This window comes from Schistocerca cancellata, chromosome 2 (genome assembly GCF_023864275.1).
Source record: "Schistocerca cancellata isolate TAMUIC-IGC-003103 chromosome 2, iqSchCanc2.1, whole genome shotgun sequence".
Lineage (NCBI taxonomy): Eukaryota > Metazoa > Arthropoda > Insecta > Orthoptera > Acrididae > Schistocerca > Schistocerca cancellata.
Window position 1 is genome coordinate 1,148,540,038 of NC_064627.1, and position 19,720 is coordinate 1,148,559,757.

Genomic DNA, 19,720 nt, shown 5'->3' on the forward strand with positions numbered 1-19,720 from the left:
CTGTAATTCAAGAGCGATGTTATCGTTTTGTTCTTATGTTAACGACTCTGATTTACAAACGGAAAAGTGACTGACCTTTACTTTCGAGGGTGGTGTTCTCATCATTATTCGATCTGTCATTAATTGACGTTGCACGAAGTGAAGTGTGCGGTTGGTGCTTTGATTTAGTTGAAACGCATACACTGCGTAGACAAAATGACGAGAAATATACATATACTAAGGAAAAGGGACGTTGCCTAGTCGCTAGTGTTTAGGAGCATCGCCAACTGCGGTAGCAGACGATACCAGTCCACCATATTAAATAGCCGACAGATAAGAGCAATACTTACCGTTCGAAAGTATCTCCTAATTTCGCTGACTGATCTGCTTTCAGGGTATCATACAGGTCCTCGACCTCAAGGTCCTTCTTCGATCCTTTGACGAACAAGTCTTTCAGCCACCTGAGAAGAAACGTATTTGATTAATTACACGAAGATACCAGTCAGCAGTATTTTCACTAAAACGAGGAGAAAAGTTCTCCTCCCATCAATCCATAATAAAACTAATTTCTATGCAAAATGAAACATTACTTCGCGAAACGTGTGGAACTTCGTAATTGAATCAAACGCTGAAACCTATCGACACTTTAAAGTACTCGTGACTGTATGTGTGAGTTAGTGCATATGTTTGTTACCCCTTCACGATGAAATGGCTGGACGGAAGTGGATGAAATTGGGAATAGAGATATATTATACCTTGAATTAACACTTATGATATCTTATATACATCTATCTATCTAAGGGATGAGGGAGAAAAAGTAGTGCACTTCACGATGTGTGAATACACATACTTCATTCATCCACAGCTCGTGGTCTTGCGGTAGCGTCCTCGCTTCCCGCGCACGGGGTCCCGGGTTCGATTCCCGGCGGGGTCAGGGATTTTCTCTGCCTCGTGATGACTAGGTGTTGTGTGTTCTTCATCATCATTGACGCGCAAGTCGCCGAAGTGGCGTCAACTAAAAAGGACTTGCAATACGGTGGCCGAACTTCTCCTAATGGGGCCTCCCGGCCAACAATGCCATACGATTATTTCATTTCATTTCATTTCATTCATCCAGTGCTTGAGAATGAGACCACTTAGTGACTTGTAAGAATTTTCACACATAATATCAAACCTGTTTAAAACATTTCCTCGCTGACAACGCCAACAAAATGTTGAAGGAGAAAACGTTTATTGTTTACTACATTTTCGCCGTTCATGCAGTAAAACTGCCTCTGGAAGCATGACGTTTAAATATATTATTTCTTTACTACTAACTGACTTCGCGACACATTTTGAAGACAGCATTCACATGTACCATTGAATGTACCAACAAAACTATATCATTGTGTGATACATAGTTCAGGAGACGACGTCAAATACGGACATGCATGAGAAACTGTAGCATCAGGTATGACATTTTAATTCATTACTTCTCTACTACTACATCTATTCGTAATACGTGTCGCAGACAGGAGCCACGTATACCACAGGATGCAGCTGCAAAATTATATCACTCTACGACACAAAGTTCAGGAAATGCGATTTGATGAACATTGAGCTGTGTAAAAATGAAACTGCAAGGCGAAATTCGCTAAAGGTGAAATATGTGTACAAATACGTGAGAAATATGTTAAACACATGTGAAATATATGCGTTATGTGCGTATGTGGTCAATGTCATGGGTAAAAAGCTCATCCTAGAACCATGGAACAATTTTAACCAAATCTGGTACACTTAAAAAGATACCATGGCGGTAAGAACCACCTGCCTCCTATATTGGAGTGGGGGCGATAAAGTGGAGAGAGAATGGGGGAGGAGGAGTTGGACAGACATAGAGGGGAAGGAGGAGATGGATAGAGAGAGGGGGAGGAGAAGTTGGACAGAGAGTTGGGAGTGGAGGAGGTGGACACAGAGAAAGGGCGGAGCAGATGGACAGAGAGTGGGGGGAGCTGGAAATGGACAGACAGAGCGGGAAGCAGGAGACTGACTAATACAAGATTGGAACAAATACGTACAAGGGCATTTTTTAAATATAAATAACAGTTTAAGCGCAGCTAACATCGCATGGTGAAACTAGTTTCTGATAACAATACAGAGCGATATTGAATCTACTTCCGAACAGTTGCGCCAAGAACTATAGCAATCGTGATGTTTACACTCCTACGACTCTCGTCCCAATGAGCGAAAATAGTTCGAGATGAGTCGCATTGGAATAATCAACGAATTGCAGGCTTTCGAAAGTAACTACGGATCCTCCGACTCAGAGTTCCAATATTAAAATTTTTGGTTGGTTTCGTTGTCTAGGGGCTGGGATACGTAGTTGCCGCATTATAGGCCAAATACTGCTGAGTCTACAGTATACGATAAGAATACACAAATGAATCGAATGGTCGAAGGTTCCTATCACTAGGCAAATGCGAATTTTATAAATGAAAGATTGCAATTAAATAAAATCTGCAGGTACTGTCTTAACGACTTTAAATGATGAGTACGATAGTAGAAGTACTTTTGGGAATGCGGTATATTTCTGCAAAACACTTCTTGGTGTATATGGTCCAGCAATTAAATAAAATACAAGTTGAATTACAGGGAAACAATACATTCCTACCGCACGTAATTAGTTATGAACAACAACACAGCTCGCGAGATATTCACTTCTAAACGCACACTACGTCTTCACTGCAGAAGCCACGGAAATCACACAACAGCACAGGTCGGCACTCCGAAGTATTTCTGTCTCCCGCGACTACGCGCAGACTGCTCCACTGTCCAAGTCTTTCCCGCGACTGTGCTTCCGCCGCGCCGTCCAGCACTTTCCGTGTCCTGTCCCGTCCTCTCGAATCCGTTGTCCCCTCCGGAAACGATGCTCCCATCCAGTCTTCACATTCACGAGCGCTGTCATTGGCTAAAGATCTCGCACCAAGTCTTCAAACTAACGCACACTCACAAACGTAATGCAAGATATTTGAAATCCTGGATTTACATTTAAATCCTTGAAATTAAATAAATATTCTTACGGCTGGATCATAAACACGCTCTAACACAGATTATTAAATACATAAACATTTAAATAAACATATATCAAAGGAAAAGAAGGAAAAGATAGACCAGGAGCCTAATATCTCTGTGCTTTCTAATACACAGTAAATATTTGACCTGTTTGTTCGTGAATAGCATACATCGGATATTAACAAAGATATGGATGTTGTTGTTTTTGTGGTCTTCAGTCCAGAGACTGGTTTGATGCAGCTCTCCATGCTACTCTATCCTGTGCAAGCTTCTTCATCTCCCAGTACCTTACTGCAGCCTACATCCTTGTGAATCTGCTTACTGTATTCATTTCTTGGTCTCCCTCTACGATTTTTACCATCCACGCTGCCCTATAGGACTAAATTGATGATCCCTTGATGCCTCAGAATATGTCCTACCAACCGATCCCTTCTTCTGGTCAAGTTGTGCCACAAACTCCTCTTCTCCCCAATTCTATGCAATACCTCCTCATTGGTTATGTGATCTACCCATCTAATCTTCAGCATTCTTCTGTAGCACCACATTTCGAAAGCTTCTATTCTCTTCTTGTCTAAACTATTTATCGTCCATGTTTCACTTCCATACATGGCTACACTCCATACAAATACTGTCAGAAACGACTTCCTGACACTTAAATCAATACTCCATGTTAACAAATTTCTCTTCCTCAGAAACGCTTTCCTTGCCATTGCCAGTCTACATTTTATATCCTCTCTACTTTGACCATCATCAGTTATTTCGCTCCCCACATAGCAAAACTCCTTTACTACTTTAAGTGTCTCATTTCCTAATCTAATTCCCTAAGCATCACCCGACTTAATTCGACTACGTTCCATTATCCTCGTTTTTCTTTTGTTGATGTTCATCCTTTACCCTCCTTTCAAGACACTGTCCATTCCGTTCAACTGCTCTTGCAAGTCCTTTGCTGTCTCTGACAGAATCACAATGTCATCGGCGAACCTCAAAGTTTTTATTTCTTCTCCATGGATTTTAATACCTACTCCGAATTTTTCTTTTGTTTCCTTTCTCAATATAGAGATTGAATAACATCGGGGAGAGGCTATAACCCTGTCTCACTCCCTTCCCAACCACTGCTTCCCTTTCATGTCCCTCGACTCTTATAACTGCCATCTCGTTTCTGTACAAATTGTAAATAGCCTTTCGCTCCCTGTATTTTACCCCTTACACCTTCAGAATTTGAAAGAGAATATTCCAGTCAACATTGGCAAAAGCTTTTTCTAAGTCTACAAATGCTAGAAAAGCAGGTTTGCCTTTCCATAATCTTTCTTCTAAGATAAGTCGTAGGGTCAGTATTGCCTAACGTGTTCCAACATTTCTACTGAATCCGAACTGATTTTCCCCGAGGTCGGCTTCTACCAGTTTTTCCATTCGTCTCTAAAGAATTCGCGTTAGTATTTTGCAGCTGTGACTTATTAAACTGATAGTTCGGTAATTTTCACATCTGTCAACGCCTGCTTTCTTTGGGATTGGAATTATTATATTCTTCTTGAGCTCTGAAGGTATTTTGCCTGTCTCATACATCTTGCTCACCAGATGGTAGAGTTTTGTCAGAGCTGGCTCTCCCAAGGCTGTCAGTAGTTGTAATGGATTGTTGTCTACTCCCGGGGCCTTGTTTCGACTTAGGTCTTTCAGTGCTCTGTCACACTCTTCACGCAGTATCATATCTCCCATTTAATCTTCATCTACATTCTCTTCCATTTCCATAATATTGTCCTCAAGAACATCGCCCCTGTATAGACCCTCTATATACTCCTTCCACCTTTCTGCTTTCCCTTCTTTGCTTAGAACTGGGTTTCCATCTGAGGTCTTGATATTCATACAAGTGGTTCTCTTTTCTCCGAAGGTCTCTCTCTAACTTTCCTGTAGGCAGTATCTATCTTACCCCTAGTGAGATAAGCCTCTACATCCTTACATTTGTCCTCTGGCCATCCCTGCTTAGCCATTTTGCACTTCCTGTCGATCTCATTTTTGAGACGTTTGTATTGCTTTTTGCCTGCTTGACGTGCTGAATTTTTTTTTTTTTTTATATACTGTGGAGTACTTATGGCCTGACGCTGTCGATAGTAATCAGCCACTTTGACCTCCAATAACTCATGTACTATTTAAGTTAGATTTCTGCAATTCATACCAATTTGGGTTTACGCTAATAGCTTTCTAACGACACGGCGATCGACGAAATCGGATGAAGCGTTTATATTTTGGAAATTTGTTGCTGGGTGTTACTTGTATAATTTACCGTCAGATACTAAACTTTGAACTAATAAGGATATTGAAAATTTGATTACACCATCAGAATCGTCGTGCAATTAATGGTAATGTACATGTTTCTTTTTGAAGTATCATGATTCATCTGGGTACTATTAATTTCTGTACGAACTGTGAAATGTCTGCCATTAAGGTTTCACAGAGTCCGCCATCTTTGGCACTCCCAGCATAGATATCGTCTTCATCGACACAGAGCACCGTCCTCGTCACAGCGGAATTCCCAGCCACGCGGCTGGTCCGCCTAATGTTTGCCACCTCGTGTTTGCAGCAGGGCCCTGGCTTTGACGAGCGTCCAGTGCGGCCACGCCAACTTAGAATATTTTGAGGGCGCCACAACTCGCCCGTTACCTCACAGAATCGATCGACATTTGAATAGGAGCGATGCGACTGTTCGACGATGTTGGCAGGAACGGGTGAACCACGTCCGAACACGGCGTCAAGAAAGAAGCGGTCGACCTAGAGAGACGACATAGCGGGAGGAAACGCCAGAGAGGCACTCAGAGCCCCAGATTCACCATCACCGTCGATCTGACGTCCAACTGGTGCTTCGGTGACCACAAGGACCACCAATAGGTGGCACACAGGAAGGAGGCTGTTTTCAAGCCGACCCGTACACCGACCACCATTGACGCCTCTACATCAACAAGCCCGTTTACAGTGGTGTCAGGTGCATTCGGCCTGAAATCTCACTGACTGGAGTGGAACTGTCTCCAGTGACGAGTCCCGCTTCGAGCTGAGCCCCGATGACCGGCGATGGCGTGGCCAGAGGTACCCCGGGCAGCGGTGGGGTGCCAGCCCTACTGTCGCCCGCCATAAGGTGCGACAGCCGTGAGCGACGGTCTGTGCTGCCACTTCGTTTCATAGCAGGACGCCTTCGGTTGTGATCCGCTGCATCTTGACAACATAGCGGAACGTCGACTACACTCTACACTGCGTTTAGTTGCCCTTCATAGCGAGCCATTCTGTGCTTACATTTCTGCGAGTTAATGCCCGCCCGCACGTGCGAGAATTTCTGCTGCTGTCTTGGTGCTCCGCTAAACCCTGCCTTGACTACCGAGGTCACCGGCTCTCTCCCGAACCAAGGACCTCTGGAACATTGTGGTCAGGCTCCTGCAGCCACCTCGGGATTTTGACGACCCGACGTGCCAGTTTGACAGAATTTGGAATGATATCCCTCAGGACGATATTCAACAACTGTATGAATCACTGCTAATCCGAATAACTGCCTGCATAAGAACCGTACATGGACCGACGCGTTATTGACTGGCTCCATTTGTGAAGCTCTTTCTCTTTAATAAATCATCAAATTATTCTGAAACTGTAATGATTTCTTTGTCTGTATACGTGTACATGACAGCTACTGATTTCCGTTCCATTCGGATGATTCCTTTGTGGTACGTCGTTTTTCTTTTTCGGCAGCGTATTACTGTTTTAGTTACTGTTAGAAAAAAGGAACGAAGGTGTAATTAGACACAGCACCAGTTCAGACAGGAGAAGGACAGGGAAAGAAATCGATCGTTTCCGTTTCAAGGGAACGACGACAGTATTCGCCTTAATAAATTTAGAGAAAACACAGGGAACCTAAATCTGAAAGACTGCGTGGAGTAATAACAAAAAAATGGTTCAAATGGCTCTGAGCACTATGGGTGTTAACATCTGAGGTCATCAGTCCCCTAGAACTTAGAACTACTTAAACCTAACTAACCTAAGCACATGACACACATCCATGCCCGAGGCAGGATTCGAACCTGCGACCGTAGCTGTCGCGCGGTTCCAGACTGAAGCGGGAGTAATAACAGAGACTACTAATGACTAGCACTGCTACTGCTAGTAGTGGCAGTACTAGTAACAACAATCGTTTTCTGCTCTCGGGAAATTAAACTGCAGTGATCGGAAAAGTAAATTATGTCACATTGGTGACATCTATTTTGTTCAATCCAAATTCTCGAGAAATTAGAGAGTAAAGAGAGGACATGTAAATTATGGCAGATGTGCGCATCGTTATGGCTCATTTCAAAATTATCCATGTTCGAAAAAGAATTCTTTGTCTGCAATCGTATGCCCAGATTTTATATCTGCAGTTTCATGTGCTCCACATAATGTTCATCACGCCCGGTAAAAACTCATCACGCCCGGTAAAAACTCTTAACTCCTTAGCGGAGAAGTTGTAGTGGGAATACCCGCTTTATATCTATGAGGTGAGTGTGTCGCATGCGTATCTAATCGTGAGTGGGGATATGTAATCAAATATTTCTCAAGTTTACACAGACAGATAACCGGCATCCTCTGTAAAATGCCGCAAAGCAGGCCGACATAAAAGGTGCTGGAGGAAGTTCTTCCTCTGCAGTTGCTCTAAAAGCAGTCGAAGTACACTAGATGGAAAATAAAATCAAGTAACTCTTTGTTTAAACGAGGTACCAATAGAGAGCGGTAAAGGCAGTAACTTAGATTGCCTTCCTGTGATAGGAGTAGGGACGCCGCCCTTGAAATGCTGAGCCTGTAAGAACTGTATTTGTCTTTCTGAAAGGCTAGTTTATGTGTTGACCATTTACCACGCTGTGATTCGTTGGGGGAATCTTAAGGAAACGGAATTCGTCTGAAAAAGAAACGGCTTATAAAACACCATTCGGCCGATTGTAGTGTATTTCTAGTCGGTCTGCTATCCTTGCTGAGAGGTAGTAAAATTCAGGTCGTAGTGAATGGATAAAGGTGAGCAGCGCATATCGCAAGTTCGTTTGGTAGCCGCGAGAGGGCTACAGAGGCGCTCGTCACACTCCACTGCCAGGACCCCAAACAGCGTTACTGTTAAGTTTTGAAGAGCGTTCTTTCCAAGAAGATTTAGGATACCTGTTACTTCCGTATAAATCTCACAAACCGTCGCTGTGGAAAAATCGTAGCAATTAGAATAGAACTGAGGGAAGAGTTTAACAACAGTCGCTCTTCGCAAGCACCGTTGTTGAGCAGAGCAGGAAAGAAGGGAAATGTTAGCGGTCCGCCACACACCGTAAGGTGGCCTACCGAGAATAGATGTAGACATCTGGATACAGCTAATCAGCTAAATGTCAGTGATAATGTTCTGCGATCCAGAAGGAGGCTGTTCGGTGCTCCAGAAGAATTTCCCAACGTGTTGAACATGAGATGCGATTAGTGACTAATTGTCGTAGTGATGCAAAGAAGATGCGTGCATCGTCAGACTCCTGCAAGGCAGCGGCAAATAGACTCATGCGTGGACCAATGTACTGGGTAAGCAGCCACCGCTATTCGCATGATCACCGTGCAAAAATAGTGCGACCAGTGATGCATCCAGGTATTGTTGTTGTTGTTGTGGTCTTCAGTCCTGAGACTGGTTTGATGCAACTCTCCATGCTACTCTATCCTGTGCAAGCTTCTTCATCTCCGAGTACCTACTGCAGCCTACATCCTTGTGAATCTGCTTAGTGTATTCATTTCTTGGTCTCCCTCTACGATTTTTACCCTCCACGCTGCCCTATAGGACTAAATTGATGATCCCTTGATGCCTCAGAACATGCCCTACCAACCGATCCCTTCTTCTAGGCAAGTTGTGCCACAAACTTCTCTTCTCCCCAATCCTATTCAACACCTCCTCATTAGTTATGTGATCTACCCATCTAATCTTCAGCATTCTTCTGTAGCACCACATTTCGAAAGCGTCTATTCTCTTCTTGTCTAAACTATTTATCGTCCATGTTTCACTTCCATACATGGCTACACTCCATACATATACTTTCAGAAACGACTTCCTGACACTTAAATCAATACTCGATGTTAACAAATTTCTCTTCCTCAGAAACGATTTCCTTCCCATTGCCAGTCTACATTTTATATCTTCTCTACTTCGACCATCATCAGTTATTTTGCTCCCCGCATAGCAAAACTCCTTTACTACTTTAAGTGTCTCATTTCCTAATCTAATTCCCTCAGCATCACCCGACTTAATTCGACTACGTTCCATTCTCCTCGTTTTTCTTTTGTTGATGTTCATCTTATACCCTCCTTTCAAGACACTGTCCACTCCGTTCAACTGCTCTTGCAAGTCCTTTGCTGTCTCTGACAGAATCACAATGTCATCGGCGAACCTCAAAATTTTTATTTCTTCTCCATGGATTTTAATGCCTACTCCGAACTTTTCTTTTGTTTCCTTTACTGCTTGCTCAATACACAGATTGAATAGCATCGGGGAGAGGCTACAACCCTGTCTCATTCCCTTCCCAACCACTGCTTCCCTTTCATGTCCCTCGACTCTTATAACTGCCATCTCGTTTCTGTACAAATTGTAAATAGCCTTTCGCTCCCTGTATTTTACCCCTTCCACCTTCAGAATTTGAAAGAGAGTATTCCAGTCAACATTGTCAAAAGCTTTCTCTAAGTTTACAAATGCTAGAAACGTAGGTTTGCCTTTCCTTAACCTTTCTTCTAAGATAAGTCGTAGGGTCAGTATTGCCTCACGTGTTCCAACATTTCCACGGAATCCAAACTGATCTTCCCCGAGGTCGGCTTCTACCAGTTTTTCCATTCGTCTCTAAAGAATTCCCGTTAGTATTTTGCAGCTGTGAATTGTTAAACTGATAGTTCGGTAATTTTCACATCGGTCAACACCTGCTTTCTTTGGGATTGGAATTATTATATTCTTCTTGAAGTCTGAGGGTATTTCGCCTGTCTCATACATCTTGTTCACCAGATGGTAGAGTTTTGTCAGGACTGGCTCTCCCAAGGCTGTCAGTAGTTCTAAAGGCATGTTGTCTACTCCCGGGGCCTTGTTTCGACTTCGGTCTTTCAGTGCTCTGTCACACTCTTCACGCAGTATCATATCTCCCATTTTATCTTCATCTACATCCTCTTCCATTTCCATAATATTGTCCTCAAGTGCATCGCCCCTGTATAGACCCTCTATATACTCCTTCCACCTTTCTGCTTGCCCTTCTTTGCTTAGAACTGGGTTTCCATCTGAGCTCTTGATATTCATACAAGTGGTTCTCTTTTGTCCAAAGGTCTCTCTCTAACTTTCCTGTAGGCAGTATCTATCTTACCCCTAGTGAGATAAGCCTCTACATCCTTACATTTGTCCTCTAGCCATCCCTGCTTAGCCATTTTGCACTTCCTGTCGATCTCATTTTTGAGACGTTTGTATTGCTTTTTGCCTGCTTCATTTACTGCATTTTTGTATTTTCTCCTTTCATCAATTAAATTCAGTATCTCTTCTGTTACCCAAGGATTTATACTAGCCCTCGTCTTTTTACCTATTTGATCCTCTGCTGCCTTCACTATTTCATTCCTCAAAGCTACCTATTCTTCTTCTACTATATTTCTTTCCCCCATTCCTGTCAATTGTTCCCTTATGCTCTCCCTGAAACTATGTACAGCCTCTGGTTCTTTCAGTTCATCCATGTCCCATCTCCTTAAATTACCACCTTTTTGCAGTTTCTTCACTTTTAATCTACAGTTCATAACAAATAGATTGTGGTCAGAGTCCACATCTGCCCCTGGAAAAGTCTTACAATTTAAAACCTGGTTCCTAAATCTCTGTCTCAAAACAGTGCAGACTCTTTACTTGGATGAAAATTTCCTTTCCATGCATTCAAAAGAGAATCATCTCATCGACACCTCACTGGCTACTCAGCATTATCAGCAACTTCTTCTTCTTCATTTTCTTTTTCCTGACCTTATCCCTTGTCATTCACATGGTCAGCATGTTCATCTACATCCATACATTGCAAGCGCAGGGTACCTTGAGTACCTCTATCAGATCTCCCTTCTATTCCAGTCTCGTATTGTTCGTGGAAAGAAGGATAGTCGGTATGCCTCTGTGTGGGCTCCAATCTCTCTGATTTTATCCTCACGGTCTCTTCGCGAGATATACGTAGGAGGGAGCAATATACTGCTTGACTCCTCGGTGAAGGTATGTTCTCGAAACTTCAGCAAAAGCCCGTACCGAGCTACTGAGCGTCTCTCCTGTAGAGTCTTCTACTGGAGTTTATCTATCATCTCCGTAACGCTTTCGCGATTACTAAATGATCCTGTATCGAAGCGCGCTGCTCTCCGTTGGATCTCCTCTATCTTTTCTATTGACCATAGACCCTATCTGGTACGAATCCCACACCGGAGAGCTGTATTCAAGCAGTGGGGGAACAAGCGTACTGTAACCTACTTCCTTTGTTTTCGGATTGCATTTCCTTGGGATTCTTCCAATGAATCTCAGTCTGGCATCTGCTTTACCGACGATCAACTTTATACGATCATTCCATTTTAAATCACTCCTAATGCCTACTCCCAGTTAATTTATGGAATTAACTGCTTCCAATTGCTGACCTGCTATATTGTAGCTAAATGATAAAGGATCTTTCTTTCTATGTCTTCGCAGCACATTACACTTGTCTACATTGAGATTCAATTGCCATTCCCTGCACCATGCGTCAATTCGTTGCAGATCCTCCTGCGTTTCAATTCAAGTTTTCATTGTTACAACCTCTCGATATACTACAGTATCATCCGCGGAAAGCCTCAGTGAACTTCCGATGTTATCCACAAGGTCATTTATGTATATTGTGAATAGCAGCGGCCCTACGACACTCCCCTGCGGCACACCTGAAATCACTCTTACTTCGGAAGACCTGTCCATTGAGAATGACATGCTGCGTTCTGTTATCTAGGAACTCTTCAATCCAATCACACAATTTGTCTGATAGTCCATATGCTCTTACTTTGTTCATTAAACGACTGTGGGGAACTGTATCGAATGCCTTGCGGAAGTCAAGAAACACGGCATCTACCTGGGAACCCGTGTCTGTGGCCCTCTGAGTATCGTGGACGAGATCGGGATTTGCCATTGTTGGTCGTAGAGGGTGGCCAGATGCCTTTTCTGTCTCCTGACCCCGCTGAACAAGATTTTTACTTACAGACTATGTGAAACTAAACTATTTATCGTACGCCTTTTCGGTACATAATGTAGAATATAATTCACCGGGGGTTTCTCTTAAGGCAGCGTTCCAAGTGGCTCCGATATTGGTGGGTTCCGCCGTCAGTCGACATCACCCGAAAACGGCCGACTTTTCAAATCAGTATGCCATTACGTGCACGCTCACAATGTTGCCGATCTCATCATCCAAACGTATAGACTTCGGACGACAATCGCTGAAATTCAAATCTGTTTGTTGTCTTCGGTCAAATCAACCGACGTTCTCACGCGCGAAATATGGAGTATGAAACGCTGATAAGTTTAGTCCAAGAATGAGTGAGTTTGTGGCATCCTTGGGTTGTAACATGTCAGATGCTGGCTGTATTTCCGAATCTACCGACTGAAATCGCAGGTTTATTGGAAACGCAAGGTTTATTGGTACGCAAAATCTTGATCGGATATTTTAGGAATAAACTATGGCCTCAAACAACGGTTTGTTCAAGTGCGAATTGCGGCCTTTCTTGTGCTCACAGTTACTGTGGAGGATCTTTTTTTAGCGTTATGGAAGGTGGATTTCACCTGTCGATGTTATTATGCCTGCTGACGTTTTTATGCCAGCAGCGTTGCCATTGTGTTATATGATCTGTTTTGCAAATGCAGTATCGGTATATGTTTTTCAGCTTTACAGTGCGTTATGTGTTAAGAGTATCTTATTCTGAACTTTATGCTTGTCTATCACACGTTCGCTAAATAACAGTCGTTGAAGGTTAAAAAATGGTTCAAATGGCTCTGAGCACTATGGGACTTAACATCTGAGGTCACCAGTCCCCTAGAACTTAGAACTACTTAAACCTAACTAACCTAAGGACATCACACACATCCACACCCGAGGCAGGATTCGGACCTGCGACCGTAGCGGTCGCGCGGTTTCAGACTGAAGCGCGTGGAACCTCTCGGCCACAGCGGACGGCCCAGACAGGTTAACTGACGTATGGCTGCACAACTTCAAAAAAATACAGCAAAACAGAGTATTTCTAACCTTGCTTTCAAGGTCACAACGAATCGTCTCGAGTATGTAGCGGAACGTTTCCTCCTTTATCTAATATATTCGTATAAGCTGTCTGGTTTTTCCGATAGTGTACAGTACTCGGGACGTTCTTTTCGAGACAGGTAGACTCGTACTTTAGCTCATTCACATGCATCAGCGTCTTTTTGATAGCAAAAGCCGCAATGTAGCAGTCGTGTCCAAGGACAGAGGTGTAGTGGTATCCGTCCCGCATTTGGAGATTAAAATCTAACCTACCTCATACACAGAATAGGTTCTAACCTAGCCTAACTTCCTTAATATCACCAAAAACTGACGAAGTGTATCGGACGCACCGTGACCAAGCTGTCTGGCGACCTCTGGCGACGGCATCTGACGGCTGTTTTCGGCGGTTCTACGAAGGCATCGCAAGCAGTAAAGGAAACAAAAGAAAAATTCGGAGTAGGTATTAAAATCGACGGAGAAGAAATAAAAACTTTGAGGTTCGCCGATGACATTGTAATTCTGTCAGAGACAGCAAAGGACCTGGAAGAACAGTTGAACGGAATGGACAGTATCTTGAAAGGAGGGTATAAGATGAACATCAACAAAAGCCAAACGTGGATAATGGAATGTAGTCGAATTAAGTCGGGTGATGCTGAGGGAATTAGATTAGGAAATGAGACACTCAAAGTAGTAAAGGAGTTTTGCTATTTGGGGAGCAAAGTAACTGATGATGGTAGAAGTAGAGAGGATATAAAATGTAGACTGGCAATGGCAAAGAAAGCGTTTCTGAAGAAGAGAAATTTGTTAACATCGAGTATAGATTTAAGTGTCAGGAAGTCGTTTCTGAAAGTATTTGTATGGAGTGTAGCCATGTATGGAAGTGAAACATGGACGATAAATAGTTTAGACAAGACGAGAATAGAAGCTTTCGAAATGTGGTGCTACAGAAGAATGCTGAAGATTAGATGGGTAGATCACATAACTAATGAGGAGGTATTGAATAGAATTGGGGAGAAGAGGAGTTTGTGGCACAACTTGCCTAGAAGATGGGATCGGTTGGTAGGACATGTTCTGAGGCATCAAGGGATCATCAATTTAGTCCTATAGGGCAGCGTGGAGGGTAAAAATCGTAGAGGGAGACCAAGAGATGATGATTCAGAAGGATGTAGGTTGCAGTAGGTACTGGGAGATGAAGAAGCTTGGACAGGATAGAGTAGCAGTCTCAGGACTGAAGACCACAACAACAATGTAAGCAGCCAAAGAGTCGCCAGGCGTATTGTTTCTGATGTCTCGGCAGGTATTTGCAGTTTTGTTTTTGCAATGTGTAGCCGGAGACAACGCAAAGAAATACTGCTCATCACATGTTTCATGCAGCACTCAGTTGCAACTTGAAGCGTCAGTTTGTTTTCCCGTTACAGACAATATTATTTTTAAATGCCCATTCGATAAAGTGATCTCAAATTGGCATAGAGCAATATTCGTTTTATCTGTACGTAAAAACAGGAGGAGTAACCAGTATTCGAGTAGTGACACCGGGGCCCTGCCCTTCGCTGATTACTACCGCCACACAGCAGCGCTACTCTTTAGCTGCTGTAGTACTGCTTACTCTTCCTGTTTAGCTGCCCCTCTTCACACGCATTCAGTCCTCAATTGGTGTCGCAGAAAACATGTGATGGGCAGCATTTGTCTGGACTGACTGCAGTTGTGCACTGCAAAACAAAACTGCAAATATTTTCCGAGACACGAGAGAAAATGCGCCCGATGACTTTCAGGAGAGACACCCCGCACGTAATACTGAAAGTTGGAAGCAAATATCTAGGGTATTTGTGTGATCTATCGACTTGGGACCTGTCAACAGGAAGTCTTCTGGTCTACCATTGTATGACATTGTGGAGCGTTCTTCTGTGATGTGTCGGGTGGTCTGTGATTCTCCGCAATCACAAAGTGGGACTATTGCATACCCCACTTATGTAAAAAAAAAGAAAGTCTACTCATCTGCCACGTTCGGTTCTAATTCTGTCTAACACTGACGAAGTTTTGCGTGCCAGGGCAAATTCCGTTGGCCTTTGGGTGATGAATGACATATTATTATTTTGTTATCCAGTCCATGCATTGGTAAGGTTGAACTCACCTTCCACAGAGAGTCAGTGGTCGTCTAGAATGGAGTCGATTGTCAATTATGGTTTGCAGGGGACCGTGCCTACTCGTCATAACCGAGTTCGTCCAAATTTATAGTATATGCAGGCTTGGCCAGAAATGCAAGTGACAGAAATGGGAGCTCCAGCTGGCCAAGCGTTTAGAAAAAAAATAGAATTTTTGGCGTGGGTCGCGTGCATCTTTAGCCAGTTATGTTACCGCGATTTCCTGTATTTGGCTCTGCGGAAAAGGTACAGAACAGTAATTCGCGAGTCATTGGGGCGAGTTCCTAAGATTACTTTTTTTAATTTACGTTTTTACATCACATTGAAAACAGATGGAAATAATGCTCAGTATACTGTTTTTATTAATATTTTCATGAAAGGCATGAAAATGAAAGGAGAAGACAAATTTGGAATTGCAAGTAAATTTCCAGGAGTACACGAGAACTTCGTATGTAAAATTAGATGCTATTATATATACATGGAGTGAAGCGGCGGGTGACAAGTTGTACCGAGGCCTCCTACTCAGCAGGCAGGTGCTTCAGCCACTAAGTCACCCTCGCACGGCGGCTCACACAACAGCACGGACTACCGTTGCACGCCATCCTCCTCGATCCAAATGCTCACTGCTGCTGCAAGCCACTTTCAATTCCCCCGTGACACACGAACAGAATTGCCGAGCCTCTCCATGTCCAGGAATAGCACCCCAGCACCGAACGTAAATGGAGACATCCAGCCTGATACCCAGGTGCACATACTCACACAGAAGAAATGGCGCAGTTTCAGAGACGTTATTGGTCTCGTACAGATATGACTATATATATATATATATATATATATATATATATATATATATATATATATATATATATATATATGGGGTGTCCCAGCTGTCTTGTCCACCCAAAATATCTCTGGAACAATAACAGCTATTCACCGGTATCAATGTAGGGCTGGGGCCCATGAATGTACATATTTGGAAACATTCAAAAACGAAAGCATATGTGTTTTTTAACACAAACTTATGTTTTTTTAAATGGACCTCCTATATTTTTTCTTCAGCAATCCATAGCATGACAATGCACATACACAATGGCGTTGGTTGCATCGCAATATTCCCATTACATCCCGAGATATTGAGACGCGAAGTTGGCGCTTGAAACACCCGACATACGCTGCTAGCGCACGTCCTGAGGCTCAGGCGTGAACCCCATGTTGCCCGTAATCGCGATGTGATTGACATGTGTAATCACACTTCCATACTGATCAAGAGGTCCGAAACGAATAATACGGTCTGCTGCCATCCTGCATTTACGTCGTACATTCCAGCAGGTATTTATCCCATAGGCTAGGGGTGATGCGGTTCTGTAACATATCTGTGTACCGCAACGTTAGTCACAAAGTTATCTTCGCTTATCGTTAATCCGTTACTAAAAAGGTAATGTCGTTCAACGTTAAAACTTTACTTTACTGTAGATCTAGCGCAAGTGACAGTTAATCATTCACTCGTAGTAGTAAAATTCATGTTGATGGTTTTAGTGAAACGAGCAAGTGGACTAAAAGTTTTGACGGCAGCAGACCGTATTATTCGTTTCGGACCTCTTGATAAGTATGGAGGTGTGATTACACATGTCAATCACATCGCGATTACGGGCAGCATGGGGTTCACGCCTGAGCCTCAGGACGTGCGCTAGCAGCGCATGTCGGGTTTTTCAAGCGCCAACTTCGCGTCTCAATATTTAGAATGTTTCCAAATATGTACAATCATGGGCCCCAGCCCTACATTGATACCGGTGAAAGTCGTTTTCCAATAGCTGTTATTGTTCCAGTGATATTTTGGGTGGACAAGATAGCTGGGACACGTTGTATATATATATATATATATATATATATATATATATATATATATATATATATATATATATATATATATATATATATATACAGGGTGTTTCAAAAATGACCGGTATATTTGAAACGGCAATAAAAACTAAACGAGCAGCGATAGAAATACACCGTTTGTTGCAATATGCTTGGGACAACAGTACATTTTCAGGCGAAGTTTTCAACGGAGGTTTAATGTAACCAAAGGACCGAAAAGCGATACAATAAAGGATCTGTTTGAAAAATTTCAACGGACTGGGAACGTGACGGATGAACGTGCTGGAAAGGTAGGGCGACCGCATACGGCAACCACAGAGGGCAACGCGCAGCTAGTGCAGCAGGTGATCCGACAGCGGCCTCGGGTTTCCGTTCGCCGTGTTGCAGCTGCGGTCCAAATGACGCCAACGTCCACGTATCGTCTCGTGCGCCAGAGTTTACACCTCTATCCGTACAAAATTCAAACGCGGCAACCCCTCAGCGCCGCTACCATTGCTGCACGAGAGACATTCGCTAACGATATAGTGCACAGGATTGATGACGGCGATATGCATGTGGGCAGCATTTGGTTTACTGACGAAGCTTATTTTTACCTGGACGGCTTCGTCAATAAACAGAACTGGCGCATATGGGGAACCGAAAAGCCCCATGTTGCAGTCCCAATGTCCCTGCATCCTCAAAAAGTACTGGTCTGGGCCGCCATTTCTTCCAAAGGAATCATTGGCCCATTTTTCAGATCCGAAACGATTACTGCATCACGCTATCTGGACATTCTTCGTGAATTTGTGGCGGTACAAACTGCCTTAGACGACACTGCGAACACCTCGTGGTTTATGCAGGATGGTGCCCGGCCACATCGCACGGCCGACGTCTTTAATTTCCTGAATGAATATTTCGATGACCATGTGATTGCTTTGGGCTATCCGAAACATACAGGAGGCGGCGTGGATTGGCCTCCCTATTCGCCAGACATGAACCCCTGCGACTTCTTTCCGTGGGGACACTTGAAAGACCAGGTGTACCGCCAGAATCCAGAAACAATTGAACAGCTGAAGCAGTACATCTCATCTGCATGTGAAGCCATTCCGCCAGACACGTTGTCAAAGGTTTCGGGTAATTTCATTCAGAGACTACGCCATATTATTGCTACGCATGGTGGATATGTGGAAAATATCGTACTATAGAGTTTCCCAGACCTCAGCGCCATCTGTTGTTGAAAATTGTAACTACTGTAATTTCGAAAGTTTGTGTGCCTGAAAATGTACTGTTGTCCCAAGCATATTGCAACAAACGGTGTATTTCTATCGCTGCTCGTTTAGTTTTTATTGCCGTTTCAAATATACCGGTCATTTTTGAAACACCCTGTATATATACACTCCTGGAAGTTGAAATAAGAACACCGTGAATCCATTGTCCCAGGAAGGGGAAACTTTATTGACACATTCCTGGGGTCAGATACATCACATGATCACACTGACAGAACCACAGGCACATAGACACAGGCAACAGAGCATGCACAATGTCGGCACTAGTACAGTGTATATCCACCTTTTGCAGCAATGCAGGCTGCTATTCTCCCATGGAGACGATCGTAGAGATGCTGGATGTAGTCCTGTGGAACGGCTTGCCATGCCATTTCCACCTGGCGCCTCAGTTGGACCAGCGTTCGTGCTGGACGTGCAGATCGCGTGAGACGACGCTTCATCCAGTCCCAAACATGCGCAATGGGGGACAGATCCGGAGATCTTTCTGGCCAGGGTAGTTGACTTACACCTTCTAGAGCACGTTGGGTGGCACGGGATACATGCGGACGTGCATTGTCCTGTTGGAACAGCAAGTTCCCTTGCCGGTCTAGGAATGGTAGAACGATGGGTTCGATGACGGTTTGGATGTACCGTGCACTATTCAGTGTCCCCTCGACGATCACCAGTGGTGTACGGCCAGTGTAGGAGACCGCTCCCCACACCATGATGCCGGGTGTTGGCCCTGTGTGCCTCGGTCGTATGCAGTCCTGATTGTGGCGCTCACCTGCACGGCGCCAAACACGCATACGACCATCATTGGCACCAAGGCAGAAGCGACTCTCATCGCTGAAGACGACACGTCTCCATTCGTCCCTCCATTCACGCCTGTCGCGACACCACTGGAGGCGGGCTGCACGATGTTGGGGCGTGAGCGGAAGACGGCCTAACGGTGTGCGGGACCGTAGCCCAGCTTCATGGAGACGGTTGCGAATGGTCCTCGCCGATACCCCAGGAGCAACAGTGTCCCTAATTTGCTGGGAAGTGGCGGTGCGGTCCCCTACGGCACTGCGTAGGATCCTACGGTCTGCCCGCATCTCGTGGTCGTGCGGTAGCGTTCTCGCTTCCCACGCCCGGGTTCCCGGGTTCGATTCCCGGCGGGGTCAGGGATTTTCTCTGC

General features: G+C 44.1%; 1 protein-coding gene across 1 annotated transcript in view; it reads right to left on the bottom strand.

Annotated features, from left to right (window-relative positions):
• LOC126163184 (ATP-binding cassette sub-family C member 4-like) overlaps positions 1–19,720 on the bottom strand; it is a 293,006-nt gene that overhangs the window by 268,192 nt on the left and 5,094 nt on the right. The window contains exon 2 of the mRNA XM_049920135.1: positions 330–440. Within this exon, the coding sequence (XP_049776092.1) occupies positions 330–440 (111 nt within the window). The remainder of the gene's footprint in view (positions 1–329; positions 441–19,720) is intronic.